Here is a 27,878-nt window from a genome sequence, read left to right on the forward strand (position 1 = left end):
CCCACAGCCTAGAAAATGGAAGGTGGCCTCGGGGACCCCTTTGCCCATTTCCTCCCGTCAAATGTTCAACCTTAGTCTTCTACAAGGGACAGGACAACATGCAGGGTCTTTGGTCCATCTTCCCTCTGGCTCAGACACTCAGGACCCCACGTGGTTGGCCCGGCCATCACCACCCCCAAGCCCCACTGCATCTGAGGTCCTGTGAGCGTGTCCTGCGTCTGGACTGTTGAGTGAATGGGGGTTGCGGTGACCGGGGACTTGCTTCCTGTTACTGGTCCAGAGCTCTGCCTGCCTCGCGTCGTTCGTGCTTTCACTCACTGATCAGGACAGCAGGTGTGCCCAAGTCAGCCTGAATTTGGTTGCAGTTGTGTTTTGGCGTGGGATGGGGACAGCCTTTTACTGTCCTCTTTCACATATGCGGCGGTAAGAACCAGTTCACGAGAGACGGGTGACGAAAGTGATACTGAAAAGCTTGCACAGGTTAGTCTGCAGGAAATTCTGTGGGAGGAACTAAAAGCAAAATGAGATTTAGTGGCAAGAAATGAGAAAAGCCGATTTTCTTTACTCTTCCCTCATCTCTGCCACCTGCGACCCCTCCAACAGACGTTTCTCTGAGAGCTTTTAATTTCAAAAGGTACTTCTGTGCTCCCAGTTCTTACCGGTGACCGCCATTGGTTCATTCACAACCGCGACAGTACTTCCGCTTGTATAAGGCTTTCCTCTCCACAAGTTACTTTAAATACATTATCTGGTTCGATCCCTGGGAGGCGGGTGGGGCAGACGCCCCAACCCCACACTGAACGAAATTCTCTTTGTAGCGGGTGAACTCACGGTGCCGTCTGACCAGTGCTCACGTGGGAGTCCTCACAAACGAGAATGTTCCGTCGTTCCGTGCTGGGCCGTGCCAGCAGGGAGCGGAGTCTCGGATGTGGGCCCTGAAGACCTAACACACATCATGGATTTGTGTTTCTCTCATCCTGGGGAACGGGGAGCTCAGTGGATGTTGGAGCCTGACTTCCTTTCTCCCAGATTCATGCTGGGATTCTGGTTACACCTTTGGATTCGTCTGCGTCTCCTTTTCCCACCTTGCAAGGCCGACCTGCCCTGGTGCCATGGTAAGGTTTAATGCAGCTTCTCTGCCTATTGGGTGCTTGGGATTGCTTTCTGGCCCGCTCCTAAGAAAATGATAAGTAACTTTGTTTCTTCTGGAAGAGTGGAGGAAGGATAAAGAACCGAGTTAAGTAAGCCCATTTCTACCCAGAGTCTGATCTCACCGGCAGGTGGCGCTGTGACAAAAGCAATCAAGAGAAACCAGGTCAGATCAGGTGGGTGTCCGGGGCTCCAGAGACAGGCCCCAGGCGGCATCCCCTCTTCTGTAGCGAATAAGGCGCTCATGTGAAATCCCAGAGCTTTCCAAGTGTGCTCGGATCCCCCTGGGGCGGGGCAAAGCCTGAGGAAGGCAAGGCGTTGGTAGAAGGGTCTGGATTGGTAGATCCTGAGCTGGTTTTGCTTCCTGTCTAGAACGGAGAGCTCTGCCTGGGCTGGGCAGTCTAGTCCCTTGATGCCTGGGTCCCTTATTGGGCTAAGATGGGCGCATCCTTCTACGGCCTTGGTGGTTTTCAAAGAGCATGTGTACATGCAGCCGGACGCAGGATGAAGCATGGCCATCACCAAGACCAGGCTGGTCCACTGATCTGGACCCCAGTGAAAGAACAGACTGCCCATCACCGAGTCTACAGGCTGAGAAATACCATTTGCCAGGTCCCACACAAGGGCAGACCTGAAAAGGAAGACAGGTGTGCCTGGGAAGCTGGTCCACGTGAGACAGAATGACCACCAGCACCTTCCACACACGGTGCACGAGACGCAGGGTGGGGGTGAAGGGAGGCGCTATAGTCTCTAAATGGGGCCAGTAAGTCAGCTGGCAATACTGGGTTTCTTAGTGGATCCCACGGTGCCAACGTTGTTTCTGCTAGCGATGGAGAGTGAGGCAACCACTTCCTGACTTTCCCCGTTCACACGAAGGTCTATTAACCTGTTCCTGTGGGTCAAGGGGCCCCTGGGAGAATTGGAAACGAACTCGGCTTTGGGGGAGGAGTTTTCCGGGGATCTCTGCATAGCCTCTGTCCACCCCCCTCTCTTAATGTCCACCCTAGGTGATAATAACAGGAAGTAGAAAGGCTTGAAGACCAGCTCTTTATATCATTAACCATAGGGCTGACTCCGATAGCTCATTCAATGTGGGTTAACCTGCTGGGTGTTTTCCCTTCAAAAACAAACAGCACCAGTCAGAAGTATCCGATAGCCCTGAAGTCACATCCATTCATTCCAAACCCAAGCTGGCCGTGATCTTCTAGACCCACCTGGCTCCTGGGACAAAAGCAGATGGGCCCAATACTTGTAAATTTCATATTTATTATAACAAAAATTATGACATGTTCATTTGTGCATTCTGCTTTAATAGAACTCTCGGTATGTAAATGATCTAGTTGAAGGCTCTACAGTCATGCTGATTGTGGCAGCAGTAAGGGACACACCAAGTGTCTGCGGAGGGCAAGGGGGTGGGGACGGGAGAGGAAGAAAAACGGCTCAGAGGCCCCTGTGTGCAGGTTAGTTTCCAGTGGCCTGAGGTCCACCTGGTTGGAACAGAAGCCCCTTAGCTGCTCTCAGCCTCCACACCGAATGAGCCGGAGGCAGGTTAGGAGGGGGGCGAGGAAGAGAAAAGTCAGTCGTTCAGGCTTGTCCTTTCGCCAAAACTACAAAACGTCTGAAGCGTCACTATACAGCACTGAGCTATTTACAATAGAAATTTCTCAATCAACTGTTCTCTCAGAGAAAATTAGTGAATCCCAGTGACTTAAGTCACCTGACAGAGTAAAGCAACTCCTAGGAGTTAGTCTCCATATTCTACAAATGTCTATCATTTTCAAGACAAAAAAAAAAAAAAAGCCTTTCCCCCCAAAGAAATACAGAATTACAATATTATTAAATCATTTAGCACTGGCAACGCAACCCTGCCCTCCAAACAAAACAAGAAAAAGCCATTTTAAAAAATATTACATTATCATTAACCGTTTCTCTGTAATATATTAAACCTTTTCTTTGTCTTTACACATCTGATACGTTAGGGGAAGAAGTTAAACGTAAAGCATCGCTAGAAGAAAAGTGGTGATTATTTAAAAAAAATGACCAACAGAGGGAGAGCCCAGGACTAGGTGCCGAGACAGGGTGGGAAAGCGGGAGAGGGCGTGGAGTGAACCCCTGGTTTAACGTGAGCCTGGGAGACTCTTGCAACTCAGTCTTTCTGGGTTAGTTTATTTGTTCAAGAGCGCCTGGGGGGGTCATAGCGGCGTGTCACAGCAGTCTGGCAGCTGGTCCCCCGGGCCCGGCGGCTGCAGGGGCGGCGGCGGCGGCTGCTGCTGCTTCATCATCTCCTTGACCTCCTCCTCCAGCTCCGGGGGGATGATGAACTGATCCTCGGGGTCCGGCTGGGCCGGCGCCGCGAAGTAGCCCCCGGGCTTGCGGAGAGGCGCGTCGGCGGCCACCTCGATCACGTTGTGGCTCCTCTCCTGGGGCGCCACGGAGCCGTTGGCCCGGCGGCGCCCCACGGTCCCCGCGGCGGCGGCGGCGGAGTCCGCCCTCCGGGGCGGCCCCGGCTCCTCCTCGTTGGCGCTGATGACGATGCCCTCGTCGCTGGCCTCGGCCGGCCCCTGCGGCGGGCGCCGCCTCTCCTTCTCCCGCGCCCGGCCGCAGTGGATGTCCACCTCCACCTCCACGCGGCTGCCGTTGGTGAACACGCCCTCGATGGGCTCCTCGTCGTCGCTGTCCAGGCCGTTGTCGGAGAAGGCGCTGGAGAAGGTGGCGCTGGACAGCTGGCGCTGGAACGCGTGGGCCAGGCCCACCGGGTGCAGCGCGCAGCGCGGCTCGCTGGCGTAGGCGGGGCTGCTCTCGGCCGGGGCGCCGGGCGGCGGCTCGTCCGAGGCCGTGGAGCCCACCTCGCTGCTCATCTCGGAGGTGGACAGCTCGCTGCTCATCTCGGAGGCCATGCCGCTGCTGGACGACGGCACGCCCAGCGCGTCGGCCGGCCGGTCCCGGGTCGCCATGCTCGCGGCCGGCGGGAAGATGCCGGGGCTGGGCGGGGGCCCGGCCCCGCCGGCGCCCAGCTCGCAGCAGCAGAAGCCGTCCTCGGCGACGCTCAGCTGCACCACCACGGCGCTGAGGCTGTCGCGGCAGCCGTAGCTCTGCGCCAGGGTGCACAGCTTCTTGGCGGCCGCCAGGGCGTCGGGCACGTTGCGCACGGCCGCCACCGCCTCCTCGGCGGACAGGCTGTCCCACAGGCCCTTACTGCCCAGGATGAAGAACTCGTCCTGGGGGGTCAGGGGCACGGACTGCACGTGCGGGCGCGGCACCACGCTGGGGTGCAGGAAGGTGTACCCCAGGATGCGCGTGGACTCCGTCACTCCGTTCACCTTGCCGTCCTGGAAGGCGGGGGGGGGGGGGGGTGCGAATCGACGTTAAGGAGACGGGGAGTGTCCGCCGGCCCTCCTCAAGGCCTCTCTGGGATGCGTCTCTGCCTCCGGAACGGCAAGCTTTCCCCACTGTCTACCGGGTTCTGGGGGTTTCATCAGTAACGGGGGCATGGACACGTCCTGTGGGCAGGCTGGCTTCTGCAGCCCCCGCACCGTTTTCCACACATGCAGTGTGCGCTCACCATCCTGGGGTGAGGGGGTGGGGGGGAGCAGGACTCCCAGGGTGGAGACTCACGCCAGGGTGTCCCAAGAGGGGCACTGTTACCACCGAGGCCGAATCATTCTGCGCTATGGGGCCCCCTGCCGGTACCTACTGCCTGCCAAAGGCATGAAAAGAACTCTCTTGGGACGCGGCTAAATGTCCGGGGTGGGGGAGGTGCAGAGGAGCCCCTGGCTAGAAACCACTCAGAGGGAACAGGAGGTGTGAACCGAAATCACAATCAGCTACTTTTACGTTGACACTCGCACTGGCCTTGGAAGACGCACAGGTGCATTGCTATTCCTCCTTTACTGATGATGAGAGGCTCAGAAGGCCTAGCCCACGAGCAGCAGAGCCGGGGACTGACTTCAGGGGCAGCGCCCTCACGCTCCCCTGCACAGGGGCACTTGCAGGAATCAGCGGAGGGAGGCAAGGGCCCCAAGCACTGGGCACAGCCTCTGTCGCAGGCCATGGAGAACTGCTCTGCCACCCTGTACCTTAGGCCTTCAGACCTACCCCACAAAGGAGTTGCTCTGTGACACCGTGGATTCGGAACGTTGCTGGTTTCTGCCCTGACCCTGGCCCCCTCCTCCCCGACATCCCGAGGAAAACCGTGCCCTCCTCACCTCAGTGATAATGGCCTTGTGCCGCTTAATTCTCTTCAGTTCTTCTTCGCAGCTCATGACATATGATCTGGACAGAGGCAACGGCTTCCCATTCCGACAGAGAACCGTTTGGCACTTCCCCACATTAGCAGAGGTCAAGGTGAAGGACCCTCCTGGGTCCACAGGGTCGTGCTTGATGTGACAGAGGACAGCAGCACCTCCAAGTTTCTGCCCAGCAGTTCCCAGCTTCCTGGAATGCAGAGAGAGGGAGTCAAACCCACGTACGACGTATCACACAGCAGTTCTGCTCCTTGAGCCGGGGCCGTGCGCCCCGGGCGGGGCTGGAGGAAACCTAGAACCTGGGGGTTCCACTTAGCCTCTGCCCCCAAAGCAAGCACTGCTCCGCTTCTTCCAGGAAAAGGGCCGTGGATTCGGACAACCCCTACCCCGGGGTGTCTGCTCACACCTGGGGGCGTGGGGAGGGGGTATCACTTTGCCACCAGAGGAACCCTTGTCCTGCCTGCTGCGTCCAGCCTGCTGCTCCCTTCCTTACCACACCCTGAGGGACAGCAGGAAAAGGGCCTCTTTGCTCTCCGTCCACCTCTTTACATCCTCTCTGCTCCCAGCAGAGGAAACTGAAGAGACCACTAGACAGGTGTAACCGTACGCCGATGCGTGTGCCCCAAAAGTACTTGGACTTTACAAGGACGTCTCCGGGACAAGCCTTTAATCCTGGGCCGTTCACGTTCTTGTCTTACGTGGGCCAGTATTATCTATTCCAGAATATTCACAGGAAGGCCTTTCTAGTAATTAAGCTCCAAAGTGCTCGTGATAAACCCTTTTATTCACGACCCCCCCCCCCCCCCCCGGCACTCCACAGACTGAGTCCACAAAGCACCTACAAGCTCCAACGAAGAGAGCCAAGAAATCCTACCACAAGCCCCGCAGAGGGCAAGGCCTCCTGGGCTCCTAACTTCTTGCTTCTGCACCAGCAAGAAGGTCTGGACAGACTCCTCTGTTTACGAGGGCAGACCCACCTTCAGCCCACATGGAGCGGCCGTACCAGCAATGGAAACCATACCAGGGCTGCCCACTTGAAGGCGTCAGGATGTCACGCGCAAAAACCCAGTTCCCCGAGGGCGGAAAAGATGACTGTGTGTGCCGTGTCCTATTAACGGGGAAGGGAAGCGGCATACAAATGACCCCGGAGATGGGCTGACAGTTTAGGTCTTTGAACTCTGGCCTGTGGACCCCTGGGACCAGCTGGGCTGCTTTCTCCCTTTCACAGGCACAGTGACCCCTCTTGGCAAAGCCAGAAGCCCGATGGTAGTTGTGAAAGGCACAGCTAGGAACCAGAGTTTAAGGTCCTAAGTTCTTACTTCCTATTCAGCGCTTGCCTGGCTATAAAATTATAAGCAGACGTCTTCCGGGTGGGGGTGCGAAGGGCGCACGTGCACATGTGCGTCTGTGTTTCTGATACACCCGTGCTTTTTTTTCCTGGGACGCAACGGTAAAAACAGAGAAGGAGATAGATGTGCCTTGCGGTTGGAGCCTTCTGTGGAGTCCTACTGCCCCAGGTCAAATTCTGGCTGCCCCTCTAACAGCCCTTACGAGAAGCTGGCTTCACTTCTCTGTACCTCAGTTTCCCATCAGTCAAGTAAGAACAGTCACACTAAGTGTCTCACTGGGTAAAGTGTATGTGATGCGAGGACTGGTACATATTAAGGGCTCGCTAATTGTTAGCCACCACCAGTATTTAGCTGCTAATGCTACATGCCCACTAGAATCTGCAAGTGAGCCTAGGAGCAAAGACCCCTCGCTGGAGCTGCCTCTACCAAGCTCTTCGGGAGGCGCTGTTTATGACTTAGGGTGCTCCACAGGGGCGCCTGGGTGGCTCCGTCGGTTAAGCGTCCGACTTCGGCTCGGGTCATGATCTCGCGGTTCGTGAGTTCGAGCCCCGCATCGGGTTCTGTGCTGACCGCTCAGAGCCTGGAGCCTGCTTCGGATTCTGTGCCTCTCTCTCTCTCTCCTTCAAAAATAAGTAAACATTAAAAAGAATTTTTTTAAAGGTTGCTCCAAACCAGCGAGAGAAAAAGAGGAAGAGAAAAGCTCATCCTTGTTCTCCTGACCTTCACACACTGGTTCCCGGTCCCGCACGAGTGTTTGCAGGACAGAATTAATAGGCAATTCCTTCACAACCTACAAAGCCATTAAAGTGACCTAAGAAGGCACAGTTCTTTGAAGGAGGGGACGCCTGTAACATTCATCCCTACGAGTTACGAAAAACATTCCAGTTTCTACGGTGACCAAAAGCTCTAAACTACATTCCTGTCATTGACTCGGCCTCCTACAGAGTTGTCTGAACATCAGTATGTCTCAGACGGAACACGGTGTGTCCCCGATGCTTACGCAAAAGCAAATCACCTGAATGCATCTTGAATACCCACATGTGACGACAGTGCTTTGAGACTGTCGGGCAAATGCTCACGAGAAGGGCAAGAAAACACATGGCAGGAACTGTGTTTCACCTTTGCATAACAATGAACGTATTGACCATGTATTCTTCTTCATTTTTGGTTTTCTGCAGCTCTTCGGCCAAAATGTCACTCATCGTACACTGGAGAAGGTAGGGCACCTCCACGTTCCGGTCCCCGTCAAACACCCCGTACAGGGCCTCTCGGTTGTCACAGAAGTTGTTCACCGACAGGGCTGCGACACACAACCTGCAAAGCAAGAGTGATCGGTCCTAAGGCTAAGACGTCTTAAGTCATCTTTCCTTGCCCAGCCCCACGCTGTTAACAGCCTTGTCTCCTCCTCCAGGACCTCAGACAGGTTAAGAATAAGTTAAGGTAAAGTCACCCCAGCTAATTCATTATCAACTAATTTTCTGTAAAGTGAAGAATGATAAACATTGATACTTCACACCTGGCTCCCCCCACCCCCTATCTTCTGATTTTAGCTTTAAGTTTATTTTGAGAGAGAGACTGGGGGAGGGTCAGAGGGGGAGACAGAAAGAGAAGCCCCGCGCTGTTAGTGCAGGGCCCAACATGGGGTTCGATCTCATGGTTGGTGAGATCATGACCTGGGCTGAAATCAAGGGTCAGATGCTTAGTCGACTGAGCCACCCAGGTGCCCCTGATTTTATTTTTAAATGGCAGTGAAAGACCCGAGAAGAGGAAGTATGGGGGATAATACAAGATTCTGAATCCGTGGGTTCGCACTCATTCCTAAAACATTTATTAAAGAGAACTTGCACACTGGGCAAAATGGAGTAGCAACTAAAACAATGGGACCTTTTCTTACGCTTTTAATCTTTTTCCAAACAACTTAAAAAGGCAGGGGAAAAAAAAAAAAACCTCTGAAACAACAGTATTGAGACACTGGATGATAAGAAGTGCAGGTCAGAGAGCGAGCTTGAAGCCTGCCCAGCTGATCGCCTGGAGGAAGATTCTGGGGGGGGGGGTGGTTAGGGCCTCGGGCGGAGCCTGCTCTGGAGGCCTGCAGAGTCTCGCACCCAAATCCCATTGTTTCCAGGTAACTTAACCGTGGCCCACAGACTCTTCAAAATGAAACCCAGAGGGAAAAAGACTGGCGGACAAATAAAAATTCAGGGCATTAGTGAGTGCGGGGTAACCTCAAGCACAGGGAACCGAAGTCTTCAACAGAGCAGAGACAGGAAAAACTTTTGAAGAAGTTAATGGTCGAAAAGATTTCAAATCTGATGAAAACTGTAAACCTGTAGATACAAGAAACTCAACAAATAGCAAACAAAAGAAAATGAAAGGAAAGTGTAACGATTGCTGAAAATCAGGAATAAAGGCGGGCAAGTAGGGTGGAGGAACAAAGACCTTGATGACAGCAGACTTACAGAAACAACGCAAAGACAGCAGAACAACATTTTTAAAGTACTGCTTGAAAAAAGCTGTCAACCTGGATTTCTAAACCAGTGAAAATTGCTTTCAAAAGTTAAGGTGCAAGAAAGACCTTTTCAGATGCACAAATTCCCACAAAAAAGACTGGCAGTATAAGAAATACAAAAGGAATACATGAAGCAGAAGGAAATACCAGATGGAAATCTGAATCTACATAAAAGAATGAAGTGTACAAGACATGACAAATAGATGAGTAAATATAAAACTTATTTAAAGGTCGTTTTAGAAGAGTGGTTCTCAATGGGGGCAATTACCCCCGGGGAGACATCTTTGATGGTCGCAGCTGGGAGCGACGGTGCTGTTGGCACTTAGCGGGTAGAGGCCAGGGGCGCTGCCAAACACCCTGTAAAGTGCACAGAAACACCTCCCTCCCCTGCCCACCAACTATCAAGAATTATCTGGCTCAAAACGTCAACAGTACCGAAGTTGAGAAACACTGCTTTAAAAATGACTATTTACAAATTATAACCATGTATTTTGGGGTTTATAACAGAAGTAAAACATGACAACAGCACAAAGACCAGGAGAAGGGAAATGGAAGCACACACTGAAAGGTTCTTATATGTGAAGTATTACAGTTTACCTTCAAATAAGAAGTTAAAGGTTTTACTACAAACACTAAACAAAATGGAATCATAAATAGTCCAAAAGAATGAAGAGAGATAAAGAAGAACAGAAGAGACAAATAGAAAACAATGAACAAGGGGCGCCTGGGTGGCGCAGTCGGTTAAGCGTCCGACTTCAGCTCAGGTCACGATCTCGCGGTCCGTGAGTTCGAGCCCCGCGTCGGGCTCTGGGCTGATGGCTCAGAGCCTGGAGCCTGTTTCCGATTCTGTGTCTCCCTCTCTCTCTGCCCCTCGCCCGTTCATGCTCTGTCTCTCTCTGTCCCAAAAATAAATAAACGTTGAAAAAAAAAATTAAAAAAAGAAAACAATGAACAAATGATAAAGATCATTTAAAATGATCTGTAAAACTGATACGATTTAACCGTATCAATTTCATTAAATATAAAAGTGGTCTAAACACTATCCCAAAAGAAAGTCAGACTGGATTAAAAAAAAAAGGAAGATCTAACTGAATTTTATAAAAAGACAAATAGGTTAAAAAGGTAAAAGACCTACTATGCTAACACCAATCAAAAGAAAGCTGGAGTAGTTACATTAATATCAAAGTATAATTCAGAACAAAGATTACAGAAATAGTCATTTCATAATGAAAAGGATCAGTGCCTTCATCACAAAGCTATGACATTTCAAATGTTTATGCACTTAATACAACTTTGAAATGCATGAAGCAAAACTGATAAAACTAGGAGACACAGACAAGCCCATAATTAGGGTCTCTCAGCCATTAACAGAACAAGTAGATAATCAGTATGGAGATTCAAGACCTCAACAACAGTGTCGACCAACTTGACCTAACGGACACCCTACCCCAACAACAGCAGAATACTCATTTTTTCAAATGCAGAGAATATTTACCAGTGTAGACCATATTCTAGGCCACTAACATGTCCCAATAAATTTAAAGGATTCAAGTCATTCAAAGTGCATTCTCGGGGCACCTGGGTGGCTCAGTAGGTTAAGCATCTGACTTTGGCTCAGGTCATGATCTCACAGTCCGCAAGTTCAAGCCCTGCGTCGGGCTCTGTTCTGATAGCTTGGAGCCTGGAGCCTGCCTCAGATTCTGTGTCTCCCTCTCTCTGTGCTCCTCCCCCGCTTATGCTCTGTCTTTCTCACTCTCAAAAATGAATAAATATTAAAACAACAACAACAACAAAACAAAGTGCATTCTTCAATCACATTGGAGAATTGCTTAGAAGCAAATTTACAGCTCTAAATGCTTATATTAGATGTTCTAAGCTCAAATCAATGACCTAAGCTTCCATGTTAAGAAATTAGAAAAGTGAGAGCAAAACAAAAAGAAGATAAAAACAAGAAGTCAATGAACTAGAACACAAAAGCAATAGAGACAAATCAATGAGGCCAAAATCTGTTTTTTTTTGAGAATATCAATAAAATTAATAAATCTTAAACCAAACTGATATATAAAAGGACAAATTACCAATATCAGGAGGAGAGAGCGAGTGCCATTACTACAGATCCTACAGATTTTAAAAGATAATATTAACAAGTTTATGACAATAAATTTGAAACCTAGATGAAAGAGATAAATTCCTCAAGAGACACAAATTACCAAAGTACATTCGTGAAGAAATAGATAATCCCATAGCAAAGAAACAGAATGTGTAGTTAAAAACCAAAGAAAATTCCAAGCACAGATGGCTTTTATTGGTAAATTCTACCAAACATTTAAGGAAGAAATACTAATTCCGTACAAACTGTTCAAGAAAACTAAAGAAGAAGAAACACTCCTCAATTCATTCTATGAGGCCAGCATTACCTGACACCAAAGTCAAAGACATCACAAGAAAACTACATGCTAATTAATATCCATCATGAATATAGACATGAGCAACAAATTACCAGAAAATTGAATCCAGCAGCATATAAAAAGGGTAATATGTCATGACCAAGTAGAATTTATCCTGGGAATGCAATGCTGATTCAACATTCAAAAATCAATGTAACTTACCATATCAACAGATGAAGGAACAAAAATATGATAATCTCAACTGAATGCAGGAAAAGCCCATGACAAAATTTGATACCCATTATAAAAACTCTTAGCAAACTATGATTAGAAGAGAATTTTCTTAACTTGATAAAGGGTGTCTACAAGAATACATTCAGCTCTATTTAATGTGAAAGAATACATTCTCACCAAAATGGATGGATGATAAACACATGGAAAGATGATTAATATCATTAGTCATCATGAAAGGCAAAATTAAACCACAACGAGATATCACTGTTAGAATGGCCGACACTGCCACCACCACCTGATACCAGGAAGCACCGGTGAGGATGTGCAACTAGAATTCTCACACATTGCAGCTGGGAATACAAAAGGGTACAGCCATTATCAAAAGGAATTGGGCAGTCTTACAAAATTAAATATATAATCCTACTTGTAGGTATTTACACAAGAGAAAACATAACGTTCACACAAAAACCTATATGGAACTCTTTCTAGCATTTATACTTGTATTTGCTAAAAACCTGAGATATCCTAAATCTGTTTCAAATGGTGAATAAACTATGAATAAAAGGAGCATGGGGCATCACAGATGAATGAATATAAAATGCATTATGCTAGGTGAAAGAAACTAGACCGAGGGGGCTGTATTCTCTGTAATTCCATCTATACAACATTCTAGGAAAGACAAAACCAAGGCAACAAAAACAGGTCAAGAGGTGCCAAGGGCTGGGGTGAGCAGAAGGATGACAACACAGGGGCCCAGGAGAATTCTGGGTGTGATGGACCGGCCCTGTACCCTGACTGTGGTGGTTACATAACGACGTTCATCAGCACCTGCAGACCTATGCTCCTACCAGGGTGAAGTTTATTGAATATAGGTAACTTCTTACTCTCCAGATAATAACAAACATTTAAGCACCTGATACGAATGATGGCTAGACAGAGATCTGAACCTGAAAAGATAATCCCAGCTCTCAAGGAGTTAGAAGATGAATAGCAGTAATAACCATTATCCTTAAGCATAGCTCACACTTAAATAGGGTTTACCATATGGCAGACGTTGTTCCAAGTACTTCACACACGTGTGACCCGGGATCCTTACAATAACCCTATGAGTACAGGTAGGATTTAAAAAAAATTTTTTTTAAATGTTTGTTTATTTTTGAGAGAGACAGAGACAGAATGCGAGTGGGTTAGGGGCAGAGAGAGAGGGAGACACAGAATCCAAAGCAGGCTCCAGGCTCTGAGCTGTCAGCACAGAGCCTGACGCAGGGCTTGAATTCACAAGCTGTGAGATCATGACCTGAGCTGAAGTCGGACGCTCAACTGACTGAGCCACCCAGGTGCCCTGGACAGGTAGGATTTCTAGTGCCACTTGATAGTTGAGGAAATTTAGCCGAAGAGGGTTGCATAACTGGCCAAGGTCACACAGCAGAAAAGTAGGAAGCCCAGGTTCAAAGCCAGGTAGCCTGGCTCTTAGCACTTTGTAATCCTTGCCTCCATTTGTTAATAAGTCATCCTAAGTAATATGGCTATTTGAAGCAAAGTAAAATTTAATACTCATTAATTCCATCTTCCTTCTGTAAGCTCCCCTTACTACTCAGAATGGGGGTGCATAAAAAAATCTTTCAAAAATAGAGTAGTGATTCTTTTCTACTGAGGTTTCCTGTTTGTTCTTTAGTCTGAGAAAGAATCTAAATTACCCAGTTGTAGCTCCTGCTTGGGTTTCCCCAAAGGATCTGAAATGACCTGATAGGGAGGCAACACTGCACCCCTTGGGGAGGGAGAAAAGAGGACAGACATCTGAGATTGGGAGGCAGGGACAGCTCCTCTCCTTCCTTCAAGATGGCAAGCAGCGAGCTCCTTGTTTACACGACCACTTTATCTTTTTTTTTTTTTTTTTTTTTTTTAAGTTTGAGAGACAGTGTGCGCATGTATGCACACACATGTGGAGGAGGGGCAGAGAGGGAGAGTGTTAGAGAGAGAATCCAAGCAGGCTCCCCAGGGCCAGTGCAGAGCCTGACACAGGGCTCAAACACAGGAAACCGTGAAATCATGACCTGAGCTGAAATCAAGAGTCGGACATTTAACCGACTGAGCCACCCTGGTACCCCTACATGACCTCTTTACAATTAGAAAACAAAAACAAAAACAAAAACAAAAGGCTTGAGAGACTTCTGGCAAAACCAAAGGGTAAAAGAGCAAGGGCAAATGAAGGGAGGACCAGGGGTGACAAGGACTTCTGAGGTGCCGGTAACATTGTATTTTTTAATCTAGATGGTGGTCTGCAGATGTATTCACTTGAGGACCATTCCCAGAGTTGTATGCTTATTCACTTTTCTGCACCTATGTTATACTTCAATATAACAACATATTTAAAAGTAACACGGAAGGGGGAATTATGCAGGAAAAAAAACCCTAGTTCCTTTCTTCATTATAACATATGAGTAGATAGTTTTAATATCCAGAGATGTTTCAAAACCAATCTTTGTTTTCACACAGCGGTCTAGAATTAGAACACTTGATTATAACCAAGACATAAGGTCTTCTAAGTTAAAAAGATCTCCAGAAAGGAACTCTGGGTGCTTTAAAAGAATATACTAATTTCTCCCCCAAATACAACGATAATACAGTGCAAAATACACAGAACGAATACGACAACCAAAGCTCGGGCACAACCTTTATCGGGCAAATGGAACAGAGGCGTCGAGATGGGGACTACCTATTCTCTGGACCGCACAAAGCCAGGGCACACCCTTAGGGAAAGAAGAAAGGATCAATGTGTCAGATCCAGAACTTGAATTGATTCTACTTTCTATCTCAAAAAAGAAGAAAGCAGTCCGCATGGCAACCACAATTGTACCTTTTATTTTCCATGAAAGGTATTCAGCTAGTCAGTGGTTCCCATTCCTGGATGCACATTAAAATCACCTGGGGGAGATTTTAAAACATTCTGAAATACTGGGCTTGATTGAAGATTATTTTTTTTAAAGTTCCTTACCTGATTCTGATGTGAACCCAGGGTTGAATACTAATTTAGGTAGTACTGAATCATGTTCCACTTGGTTCTTTCCCTGTTCCCAATATTTTGTGTTCTGATACCTTAGCTAATTATGACTATTCTAATTTATAGGATTGTTTCCTTTTCTGGTACTAATTATTAATACCTCTTCATAAAAAGCAAGCAAGCCTGAAGAGCTTGATTACAATTCTCAGGAAAATCAATATTTGCATGTAGGACAAGGAAGGAAAAGAAACTGAGACGGACAAATCCCGGTGGCCAGACCAGCAGGTGATGTCACAGGGAATGAACATGAAACTCCTTCCAGGATAATTTAGATTGTAAAAACTAGCTTCTTAGAACCCTGACTAATCAATACCGGAAGTGACTGAATACGGACAATCAAGGCTACTTCTCCTTTAATACTAGCCCCTGTTTTGCTTGGCAAACAGGCTTCAGAGAAAGATAAAGAGGCTTTTCAAAAGGGCAGGGATGCATTTCCATACTCACGTCTTCTCCAAACACTGGAGTCTCACACAGACATGATGTGTCAGTTACGCCGTATCCTAGCAACATCTCACAAAGAGAAGAGTATGTGATGCCAAGCAAGGCTTAACCTAGTGTTCAAATGTAAGTCATGAGGTGGCCTCGCTTTGGGGAATCCTGTTCAAGTAAACGTTACCCGAGGAAAGTGTGTGCTAGCACCGGGCATCTTCCCCCCTAAAGAAAGGAGGTGGGGGGAGGTGGTTCTCACTCCGGAGTTTCACCCACTTGTTTCTCACTCCTGAAGCTTCGGTGTAGCCGTGGCTCCATACAGCTGGGGCTTCAGATCCATCTCCTGCAGAAGGCTGATCAATCTTGAAACAGCGGATGTTACTAAGGAGAAAAGAAGAGACGGGAATCGTTAGAATCAAATAATGTGTGAATTGCTCCCTTTGTCTGCTAAGCGCCAGGTACTTACCGCTCCTGTGTTTAATGGGTCTGAAATCTCTTATCGGCCAGATGAACTAGCTACTCAACAAAGCGAAAGCAAAGGAGCGTTATAAAGACAGAGCCTGAAAACTCGTTTTCGTCAGCGTCCTAGGGTGGTTGTTAGAGACCTTCACACATCGCCCTAGATGGCGGCTGTCTCCCAGGAGCGAGAAGGACCCCTCTCAACCTCGGCCAGAGAAAAGAAAACATTACGTTGGGTGTATTCTTACAACATGAACACCAGATTTGAAAAGTATGAAATCTAAGCCACAGTTATACTGTTTTTGAATGCTGTGAGCAAATTCTGCAACATTCATCCTCAAATCCAGTTTCTGCCCATCTCGCCCCTTCAGAGGTTTCACAAATACTGAGGACTTGCCATCCCCGAAGCTTCCGGTTCTTTCCTCCTCGCACGGCCATTCATACTAAGACTAATAACCATAAAATTATGAAAGGGGTATTTCAACAAATCACAGATGAACTATGTGGATTTAAACTGCGAGAGAAGTCATCTCACTTGTCACAACTGGCCCAACAGGACCCAAGACTGAAATACTAAAAGCGTAAACTCTTGAATGGGGTTTTTAAAGTCCACCCTACTAGAAAGCATTCTGTGCCCCCAAACAGGAAATTCTGCAGATGTGAAATAGGTTTTTAAAAAGGCTGGCTACCACATGGTGAACTTAATCCCACTTATAAGTTGCTACTAGTTTTCTCCCTCTACTACTTAAGAGAAAAATCATGTGTGTCGTCTCTTAACACACTTTTGTCATGACCCCAAGAATTTACCTGTTGGCATTCATTAACTCCAAAATACAACCCTTCAACTTTAAGAAGGAAATCTATATCTAATTGCATTCACTTTGATTTTAGAAATAGCTGGTGGCGGTTTCTTTGAAATTTAAAAATATTTCGTGAAAGAAAAGTTTCTACTCTCAATTGGCAGCAAACATTCGCTCTTCCCTTTATCCTCAAAAGCCAAAAAAGCACCTACAGAAAATCCTGAAATGAGATTAATACCTTATTTTACAGCACGGCTATTTATCCTCTTTTCAGAAGTTGTCATTCCTACCAAGAAAAGAGGGGCATTGAATGAGTCTGCCGTTATCTGCTGTTCATGGGACCCTGCGAGCAGATTTCATCCATGCACAACAGTAAGCACATGCAAAGGGTTTTTTTTTTTTTTAATTTCTTTTTTTCAACGTTTATTTATTTTTGGGACAGAGAGAGACAGAGCATGAACGGGGGAGGGGCAGAGAGAGAGGGAGACACAGAATCGGAAACAGGCTCCAGGCTCTGAGCCATCAGCCCAGAGCCCGACGCGGGGCTCGAACTCACGGACCGCGAGATCGTGACCTGGCTGAAGTCGGACGCTCAACCGACTGCGCCACCCAGGCGCCCCGCAAAGGGTTTCTTAATAAGGCATAACTAAGGGTTTCACTGCATCTCTGCTGCCTTTCTGAACCCCAGAGAAAAACTGAAGGCTCATTTCTAAAGACAGTTATGCTTTTTATTATAGAACACAGAGCCTTCAAAGAAATAATGCCACTTCCCGGCCTGAGTATGCTATTTTTTTCCCCTAGCCTGAGTATGAACAGAAAAAAAAACAATCCTTGAACTACCCCCCCACCCCCCAAACGCTTCCCAGGGAAGCAGGGGTTTCTCATTCTCTGCCCAGCTGATACAGTGTGGCTGAGCAGCTGTCCGAAACGACCTGAACGCTGACTCTTGCACATCTTCCGAGGAGTCTGAGAGAACATGCGAGCCGGAGCTCAGTCACAGTCACACAGAAGCGTCAGCCTGTGCCCTTACCCTGTCTCACACAGAATAAACAGGCCATCCCTCCAACAGCACAGGAAATACAGTAGATACGGAAGCTCTTCCAAGTTATTAAGAAGCCACAGCCTCCCAGCTGTGAAACAGAAGGCATCATTTTTACATAAAAGTGTTATGTGGGCCCCTGGGTGGCTCAGGCGATTAAGTGTCCCACTCTTGATTTCGGCTCACGTCATGATCTCACAGTTCCTGGGGTGGAGCCCGTGTTAGGCTCTGCGCTGACAGCAGGGAGCCTGCTTGGGGTTTTCTCTCTCTCTGCCCCTCCACCCCCCCCATGAGAACTGTCTCTCGAAATAATTCTTTAAAAGAAAAACTGTGATTTCATTGTTCCTTTTTAAAATTTTTAAAATTTTTAAAATTTATTTTTTGTAGCTTATTTAAGAGTGAGCGAGCACGAGTGAGGAAGGGGCAGAGGGAGAGAGAGAGAATCCCAAGCAGACTCTGAGCTCTCAGCGCAAGGCCTGATGTGGGGCTTGATCCCACGAACTGCGAGGTCATGACCTAAGAAGCCGAAATTAAGAGTCTGACAACCAAGTCACCCAGGAGCCCATGTCTTTTTTTTTTTTTAAATCTTAGAACACACATCTGATGCTTTGTAGTAGCTCAGGCCAGTCTAGTAACATGTCCATTGCAGAGACTTTAACAAATAGATTTTTCTTATGGATAATAGTGGGGTAATCATAAATATGTGGTTTTGCATCTTTTTTCTAATTGCGTCATGAACATTTTCCCATGTCACGTTATATTCATCCTAAATATAATTAGATTGATGATCACCTCTGTGCCTAAAATGAATACCACATTTCTGATTATTTTTTAGAATGAATTTTGCCATAGAAAACCTTGATCTAAGTATATGAAGATTTTTAAAGGCTTGATACACAGAGTCCATAGCTTTTAAGAAAAGTTATGTTCAATTTACAGTACTCCAGCAGCACCAATTTGAGGGGGGAAGTATTAATATTTCCTTGATATACTAGTAAGTTTGAACATGACATTTTCATGCAACTATCTGTACTTCTTTCGTGAAATGTTAACCTCCTTCACTTATTTGCTGTTCGAGTACTTTTCTTATAAGAACATTTTCTAACAAGAATATTAATGCTTGTATTTTTCCTGTTTTTTTTTTTTTTTTGCCACTGTTTCTTAGTTTGTCATTTGCCTTTTAGATTTACTCTTGGTTTTTTTTTCTGGAAAGAGATTTCAAACTTTTGTGTATACAAAGTATTTTTAAATACTTAGAAATATCAAAACCAATTATATATATTGATTTCTACTTTTGCGATCCCACCCTCCCACCCCCACCTCCCACTTTTGGACAGAAAAAGATGTTTTCTGGCTTGTGAATCTATTCATGTGATTTTTTTTCTTACTTTTAGAAATTATTTCATTTTATAGAGTTCTTTAATTTAGCTTTAATTTATTTTGGTGTGTAATACAAATTCAACTTAATTTTGATATAATTGTTTTATACAAAATTTCATATATTTATAAAAATACTCAAAAGCTAGCTACGTTAAGATGAAAATTTATTTTGATAACCCAGGTACTCTTAGTTCTAGAAGTCTCTTAGGACTTCCTCCTCATCATATGGAGGAGAAAGCTGAGGTCTGGACAGACTCAAGGATTTGGGCCAAGGCTCCACTAACTGAGAAAAAGTACAGAGCGCCTAGACCCCCTGCAGCTCTCCTAGGACACTCTGCTTAGGCAGTACTCCTCAATTATAGATTGAAATCAATTAAGTACCTGAAACAAACAGGCACTAACTAGGCCAATTCCATCCAGGAATCGCCTCGAGGGATATTCAGATTTTAGCTGGCAGTAAACACCTAGGATAATATTAATGACTGCTCTTTTAAAATTCTCCTCCTTTTCAGTTTTGTTCTAAGACAACGGAAGAGGACTTTTAGCAGGAGACAGCACAACAGGGCTTAAGCATAGAAGGCAAACACAATGACTAACGTGTGTCAGTGTCCAAGACTTAAGCTGGCTGCAAGAAAATTCAGAAAAGTTTAAAGGTAATGATGACCATCCATAATCCTATCATCCAGAGAATAACACTATTTTAACATTTTTATATCCTTGCAGGCATTTTCTAGGTGTACACATGCACACAAATTTATTTTGGAAAAAGTGGGAACATACCATACAAATATTTTGTAAATATTCTTCTCATTGAGCTTCATACGTAGGGATCTTTAACTCTACATCATTTTAAGTGTATTATTTTGAGAGAAGAGAGGGTGCACATGCATGCATGGATGGGGGAGGGGCAGAGAGGGGAGACACAGAATCTGAAGGGAGCTCCAGGCTCTGAGGTGTCAGCAGAGTCTGACGTGGGGCTCGAACCCATGAAGCGTGAGATCATGACCTGAGCCAAAATCAAGAGTCAGACGCTCAACTGACTGAGCCACCCAGGGACCCCTGCAGCATTGTTTTTAATGGCTATATAATATTCAATTATGAAGCACAATTCTCTTGACAGACATTTAGAGTTGTGTGAGAAGAAATTTTTAAAGACGGTTTTTTTCTAACGAGGTTTCCTCCTTTAATGTTTCACCCAGTGAACTTCAACCTGCAATTCTTTATCGACATCAAGAATGACACCGTATCAATAAATTCTTTCCCCAAACACGGTAACTTAGCAGGATCTAACTATCCCACACTCCCAGTTTTGTTTAAACCATCTGGATTTTACCAGATTGTTAGTTTTTCCCACATCATGCATCTCTTTCAGTCCTTTCCTAACATTTGCATTAAGCATCACACCATATCCTCAGTAACTGAGATGTAAGTTTATGTCTTAGTTATTCATGGCTCTCCTCCGCGTTTTTCTTTATATCCACCTCCCCGCCCCCCCCCCCCTTTGTATTCATTATTCTCATTCTCTTTTTGCCTGGATACTTCCTCAAAGACTTTCTGAAAGGACACTTGAGTACCCAACTATTTGAAATTGTTTTTGGCCCTCCATTCTGATGAACTATGGCCTCACAAATCGCTCCAAATGTGTGTAGATACAGCTAAGAAGCCACCGGGCACTTCATACCGTTTAATGTTTTCACTAAGTTACAAATCGTGTTGTCCGTGAACGTGAACAGGGCTGCAGGGCATCACGAAATACTTACTTCAGCAATTCCAGGGTTTTGTGATCAAGGGCAAGTCGGGGGTTTCCAGTCAGGTCTAGTTCTTGTAGTTTTGGAGGCAGGTTTTCTGGTAATGTGACTTCGCTTAGCTCATTACAGCTCAGGTCCACGCACTGAAACAAGAAGGGGAAACAGGAAGTGATGGCCTGGACAGGTGGTTCAGGTGGCTCTATGCTCCTACCCGTTGCTTGAGAATCAGTCTGCCATTCACTAGACTATGCTGGCCAAGTGCAGAAAAATAAGATTGTCTGCTACCCTCCCATAAACATTTAAAACAGATTCTGCTGTCTGCAGTTAAAATGTTCACTTTCTTTGGTTAACACAGAAAACCCGTGTTCTTTATTCTCCCCCTCATTATCTTTTTAAGTTTATCTCTACATGTAAAACAACAAGCATTAGCTGAAAATCCCAAGGATAGTTTTTCCGATGGCTCACAAAATCTCCACACCTGTTATGGCCATAAGGGGTACAGTCAACATCGAAATGGAACTTTGAAGGGGCTTCCTTAAATCAAAATACCTGCAAGATGAGGAAGGCAAGGACGCCTTCAAAATGAGAAGATAATTCAAAAGAAGCTCAATAAGAAACTGGTAAAAGACTAGCTGTTGGGCCTGCCTGCCGCCTGCAAGGAAAAAGGCAGGAGTCAAATAAGGATCCCACCCTCCAGGCATCCAGCACCTAGATCTTCCATCAGCTCCTGCCTAAAACCACTCGAAAACAACGACAAAAAGGGTCAGCATGTTGATTAGGACAAAACTTGTGTCATCTGCGAATGGGGACAGTACCTCCTTTCTCACAAAACCGGGGTAAGCCCTACAAGAGGTGCTGCGTTTGTGTTCTGAGAGCAGGGAACCGGAGGAGAAGGTGGCTCACCATCTACAAGAGGCAAAAGGAGTAACTGGCAATTTTTCCGGATAAAAGAATATGTAATCCACTATTTGGCAGAAAGGGGTAGGAAGAATTCAATTATCCGGCTTGAGGCTGCACCTTCTTATGATTTCAGAAAATGCCTCAAGAGCCTGTTAAAAATCTTTAGATGGTTTGAAAGGCAAATTGTATCCAAGAATTTCAGAATCTTTAAAGCAGACAAAATCATCTTTTTTGGAAAAAATTTTAACTTAAATCTGTTATGGATTGGGGAGGGACAGAGACCGAATGAACACCTATAATTCTGGAGAAAAATATTCTCAACTGACTTCAAATAATGCAATGTTTCCACACAAATTGTTTTATATCCTTGCTCTCAAGCAGTAGCAATGATATAAAATTATACTGTAATTTTAATTACTTTGTATTAGGGGCGCCTGGGTGGCGCAGTCGGTTAAGCGTCCGACTTCAGCCAGGTCACGATCTCGCGGTCCGTGAGTTCGAGCCCCGTGTCGGGCTCTGGGCTGATGGCTCAGAGCCTGGAGCCTGTTTCCGATTCTGTGTCTCCCTCTCTCTCTGACCCTCCCCCCATTCATGCTCTCTGTCTCAAAAGTAAATAAACGTTAAAAAAAATTTTGGAGGGGGGGGCGTCTGGGTGGCTCAGTCGGTTGGGCGTCCTACTTCGGCTCAGGTTGTGATCTCGCGGTCCGTGAGTTCGAGCCCCGCGTCGGGCTCTGTGCTGACAGCTCGGAGCCTGGAGCCTGTTTCGGATTCTGTATCTCCCTCTCTCTGACCCTCCCCCGTTCATGCTCTGTCTCTCTCTGTCCCAAAAATAAATAAACGTTAAAAAAAAAAAATTAATTACTTTGTATTATGAGAGTGTTGTAACCACTTTATAAAAAGTTGGACAAGTGGAAAAGCTTAGAAAACTTGCCTTTATATGTAGCGCCCTAACATAACCAGTGTTAGTATCCAATTTTTCTTATTAATATAAACAAAAAATTTTAAAAAACATAAATGTCGATACAATTTCATCACTTATTCCATATCTGGACTCCTAGCACCTTTAATGGCAGAAGACATATATTCATTGAGCCTAAACATCAGTAGGGAGGTGGTCATCTTTTTGTTTCGTTTTTCCGTTTATAAATAATGGCTGCATCAATAGTCAACTGGACTGTAATGAAAAACCGCTAATACTGAGAATACTAAAGACGGGCTGTTCCATCAGGATAATCCGCGTACATCAGCACAGAGAAGGCAAATGCTGCCAGTGCGATGTGCTGGGCAGTGATGAAACACAAGCTTGAGGACTGGCCGGTGTGCGTAACTTAGAACGGGTGGTTGACAGAAACAAAAGCAAGGTCAGAGCATGAACTATGGGGAAAGACTGTAGACATCTCAGAACATTATGGAATTTTATGAAATTGATAGGCATCGTTTTCTAATTTCACCTAATGATTTAAACACTCATAGCTCTGCTGGTGTAAAATTGCTCGTTCTTTAAATTACCAAATTATAAAATGAGTTCAGTAGGGTGTTTATTTATGAAGACAATGTTGGCGTTGTCTTTATAAATAATCCTCTTAGAAGTGGTGCTTACCACCATCACGTCCCTCTGTCTCTCCCCCCTGCCCCTCCCCCCAAGGCCCTTAATTCACTGCAGCCAGTTCCTGTGCCCTGTCCCACAGTGTTGTCGCCTCTACAGGGGGGTCTGGGACCGCGGGGGTCCTGACTTTGCTCTTGTCTCATCTCCCTCCGGCCCACTCCCCACAGGGCTGTCAGGGGGACTGTGATGTGCTTAATCCCATCTGATCACACTCGGGCTTGTCTTTCAGTCGCTCCCTACTGCCTTCCAATCTGCCACCAGACTCCTCAGCATGTCAAATAAGGCCCTTCATCTCCACCTTTCAGCACCTGCTTCCCTGCACTCTATATTCAGCGGTGTCACAGTTAATTCCAGTTCCCGCGTGTGTCATGTTCTCACTTGTGCTCTGCACATACTGCTGTGACCGGGACTCTTCAGGCTTTCCTCGCCCCTTACCTGGCACAATCTGCCCCATTCTTGTCAGTCTCAACTCAACGCCAATTCCACTAGGACCCCTCGTTCAAAGTTTCCGCTTATTTATTCCTCCCATTAGACTACGAGCTCCTAGAGAACAGGGCCGGTGGCTTCTCCCCCATGTCCTTAGTGCAGCACAAAGAACAGATGCCCACAAATGCCTGGGAATTAGTAGACAATTATTTGTTGAACAAAGAAATGAACGAATCTTCCGAGAAGATCCTCCAGTAATTCAATCCGCTAGGATGGAAACGGAGATACGCGTGCTGAGATTAAGTTCAGTCTGGAGTAAATAGCATAATGGCAGATAAGGAGAGAAATACCCTTTCGTAGTTCTATACATTGGAGGAGGTTTGATCATGAAAATTACAGGGTGTTGGTTCCCAGCACTGACCTACTGGCATTAACATAAACAGTCAGTGCTCTACTTACAAGCTGTATTCCTTATTCTTTTAATAGTCTTCAACAGGGGCGCCTGGGTGGCGCAGTCGGTTAAGCGTCCGACTTCAGCCAGGTCACGATCTCGCGGTCCGGGAGTTCGAGCCCCGCGTCGGGCTCTGGGCTGATGGCTCAGAGCCTGGAGCCTGTTTCTGATTCTGTGTCTCCCTCTCTCTCTGCCCCTCCCCCGTTCATGCTCTGTCTCTCTCTGTCCCAAAAATAAATAAACGTTGAATAGTCTTCAACAAACACTTGTTGACTGAGTGGTTGTAATGGCTACCACTAGGAAAACAGAAAATTTGGGGGTGAGACTGGAGAAAAAAAATAGTACTTGCGTATTCCATGACATTTAATGTATGTTTCTCTATTGTTTAATGCATTAAAATTTTCTCGAAAATACATTATTAAATAGAATTGTTAAATCAGTCTACAAAGTTACCTTTCCCTCTTTCAGGCCTATTTTAGGACATAGCTTACAAAAACTACTTGGCTATAATACAAAATTCTGGTAAGAATACTCAAAACAGAATTATCCAACCCTTGGAAAAAGTGAGATAACTCATAGTTGGAGGAACTCAAGATTTAGAGGGAAAGGGCCGCTAATACGTTTAGCTAAGAGCACAGGAAAATAATCAGTTCATCTTAAAGAGAACTGATCTGACATTTAAGTATAATTATCACCAAAGCTCTGATATCTTTATTATGTTTTCCTCACAAAACCTTACCAAAGACACGGGCGTATCACTTTTCACAGCAGCGTATTACCTATTATCCCCCCAGTAATCGCCTGGACTGCCCGGAAACAGCAGAGTCACCTGCTAACCCTGAGCGATTCTGCAACCGCTTGCTTCAGTCTTCAGACCACAGCCAGGCCACCAGCGCAGCCACGCGGCCCTCCAGTGCGCAAAGGGGCACTCCCAATCACCTTTGCACTCCCGTGCCCTCACGGCGGGAAAAGCTGCTGATGTAATTATTTCTGTAATTGTTCAGAAATGTATATTGTTTAAACCGCCCCACCTTTTAGGGAGTTGCAGAAGACCTTTCATCTTTTATGAAGCCTTCCCTCTCTGTATTTACATACACTGTGATTTTCCTCCCAACAGGTTCACTAATTTTCATTACGAATTCCTAAGAAGCAAATAAATGCAAGTGTTCATCCAAAAGAGCCTTGATTTAGCACCTACCTGGTGGCAGACAATAAGCCAGACGTCAGGGATCTACAGAGACGGCATCACAGTCCCCACCCTGGGGAATTCCCAGGCCAGAGTGGGAAGTGATTCTCCCTCCGGCTGCGAATCAGTAATAGGTACAAGTGTGCACGGGTGTGACAGGTTAAGGCTTCCGAGAGGGCCTTCCGGGAGGGGATTTTTGTGAAGAATCGAAGATAACGAGGCAGAGAAAACAGGAGGGCATCCAGGGAGAGAGAATAGCACACGGCTTACCAGGACACGACCCACGAGTGACTGGCGTGGCCGGGGATGGCGGAGAGGCAGGCAGGGACCAGATGGTAAGCTAGAGACTGTGTCTCAGGTAGAAGTGGTCTCTACTACCTCCCTCTCTTTCAGTTAGGAGACACAGCCTTTTAGCTTAATAGTAAAATAAATATACACGTGTATTATTTCTCACTGTGTAACTTGTAGCCAGATTCTCTTGCAACACTTAAACTATATTTATTCCTGATGTTGTATAGACTAAGTGGTCATTACTGTAGGACGTTCATATATCTAAGTGAACTTGTTAACTAAATGAGCCAGTCAGAACCTGTCAAAGATACTCAGACTCCAAACCCAAAGCTGGAGTTCTATTTTTCTATATAGGGGCGCCTGGGTGGCTCAGTCGGTTAAGTGTCAGGCTTTGGCTCAGGTCATGATCTAGCGGTTTGTGAGTTCGAGCCCCGCGTCGGGCTCTGTGCTGACAGCTCAGAGCCTGGAGCCTGCTTCGGATTCTGTGTCTCCCCCTCTCTCTGCCCCTTCCCTGCTCACGCTCTGTGTGTCTCTCTCTCTCTCTCTCTCTCTCTCAATAATAAATGTGAAAAAAAAAGTAAAATTATTTTTCTATATAAGATTGTATCTGCAATTATTCAGAAATGTATATTGTTTAAACCTCTGCACCTTTTAAGGAGTTGCAAGGGAAGACCTTTAATCTTGTATAAGTCTTCCTTCTCTATATTTACATATACTGTGATTTTTCTCAACTGGATTTTAGATTTAGAACACCTTTATTGGCAATAATTTGATAAAAATGACAATCAGGGTAAAAATTTCTTTTAAAAAATCCTCATTCCACCAAATAGTATTCCATTTCCCCAAACATGAATTCCCTTAAACACTGAAACTAAATTATTTGCAAACTTTGGCTTTAAGAAAATGTATCCTTTAGGGGCAACTGGGTGCCTCAGTCGGTTGAGCGTCTGACTTCGGCTCAGGTCATGATCTTGCGGTTTGTGAGTCTGAGCCCCACACTGGGCTCGCTGCTGTCAGTGCAGAGCCCGCTTCAGATCCTCTGTCTCCCTTTCTCTGCCCTTCTTCGACTTGCGCTCTCCCCCAAAAATAAATAAAAAAAAAAAAAGAAAAGAAAAAGAAAATGCATTCTTTATATAAACTGAGCAATTCCTTTCTATCACTACTTCTTAAAATTGGTTATGTGTGCCTTTGGAAGGATGCAGTGGTAGGTATATCACAAAGTTACAGGGCACCTGGCCCATGCTTCTGTGGGCTTCAGTTTTACTCAAAGATTATGGACAGAAAGGGCCTTTATGTTTACACGAAAACTAACAGAAATGGTAAAAAGTAGAATGCAAAATGAGGGTGTGATTTTAGATTGCAGAGGAGACTTGAGAGAAATTTGCTTGTGATTTCAGGCCACACCCCAGACTTCTGGGCCTATCAGCTCACTTCTCTTCAGCCTTAGGGGCAGAAGACTTTGAAGAGCATGACGGTGACCACGTCACTGCCTACTTCCTGAGGACTCAGCCACGTGCGCTCCTTTCGTTCATCTGCATGTATCCATGCCCCACCGCATACGATGCACGCGGCGTTTTGTTGGAAAGGACATGGCTCTGAAGTTAAAAGGATCTGCCAAAATAATTGTTTCAACTAGAGTTTAAAAACCATCAAACAAACTAGTCTGACTTAATTCGTTACTCCAATTTTGAAAGAACATATGCAGTCCTGGCTTCCTGCTGTTCTGTCACGAGTGAGGCAGGGAGAAGAGTGGCACGAACGGCCACCCGTGGTCTATAGACGCTGCGTCATTCCTTTCCTTTGCCCTTGTCAGGAGCCCTGCCCCACACAGAAATGGACACAAGATTCCTGGCACGTCAGAAGATCCCCTACATAATTATTACTGACCCAGATTCTAGAACCCTAGTGACGACTGCTCCCAGTTTCTGGTTTTTAGATACACAGGACAAATGCCTCCATGACCTTTAAAGTCTGCGAGGTCAGCTACTCTACCCGGCTGACACCGAACTGGTCCCTGATCTGTCTTCATTTGCATTATCCTACTTTCCGAAGAATTAATCCCTTTTCTTTCATCCATTTGACCCAACGGTTCCCCATGTTCTTTGTGTCTTTATCACAGAACCGGTTCTCTCTCTCTCTCTCTCTCTCTCTCTCTCACCTCACCTTACAAACAACAGCAAACAGAGTTTGATTCCAAGGGATATTCAGCTTCCTGTAATCAGTGTTCTCA

At 46.0% G+C, this 27,878-nt stretch overlaps 1 protein-coding gene across 1 annotated transcript in view; it reads right to left on the reverse strand.

Annotated features, from left to right (window-relative positions):
- Positions 1-2,954: 2,954 nt before the first annotated feature.
- PHLPP1 (PH domain and leucine rich repeat protein phosphatase 1) overlaps positions 2,955-27,878 on the reverse strand; it is a 214,199-nt gene continuing 189,275 nt past the window's right edge. Inside the window, exons 13-17 of the mRNA XM_047086312.1 lie at positions 20,801-20,931; positions 15,639-15,743; positions 7,862-8,056; positions 5,355-5,583; positions 2,955-4,478 (exon numbers count right to left, since the gene is read on the reverse strand). Of these exons, the coding sequence (XP_046942268.1) occupies positions 3,342-4,478; positions 5,355-5,583; positions 7,862-8,056; positions 15,639-15,743; positions 20,801-20,931 (1,797 nt within the window). The 3' untranslated portion in view covers positions 2,955-3,341. The remainder of the gene's footprint in view (positions 4,479-5,354; positions 5,584-7,861; positions 8,057-15,638; positions 15,744-20,800; positions 20,932-27,878) is intronic.

The sequence above is a fragment of the Lynx rufus genome, unplaced genomic scaffold (assembly GCF_022079265.1).
Source record: "Lynx rufus isolate CCGP_SWC_20201006 ecotype Redwood Valley unplaced genomic scaffold, mLynRuf1.p SCAF_20, whole genome shotgun sequence".
Classification (NCBI taxonomy): domain Eukaryota; kingdom Metazoa; phylum Chordata; class Mammalia; order Carnivora; family Felidae; genus Lynx; species Lynx rufus.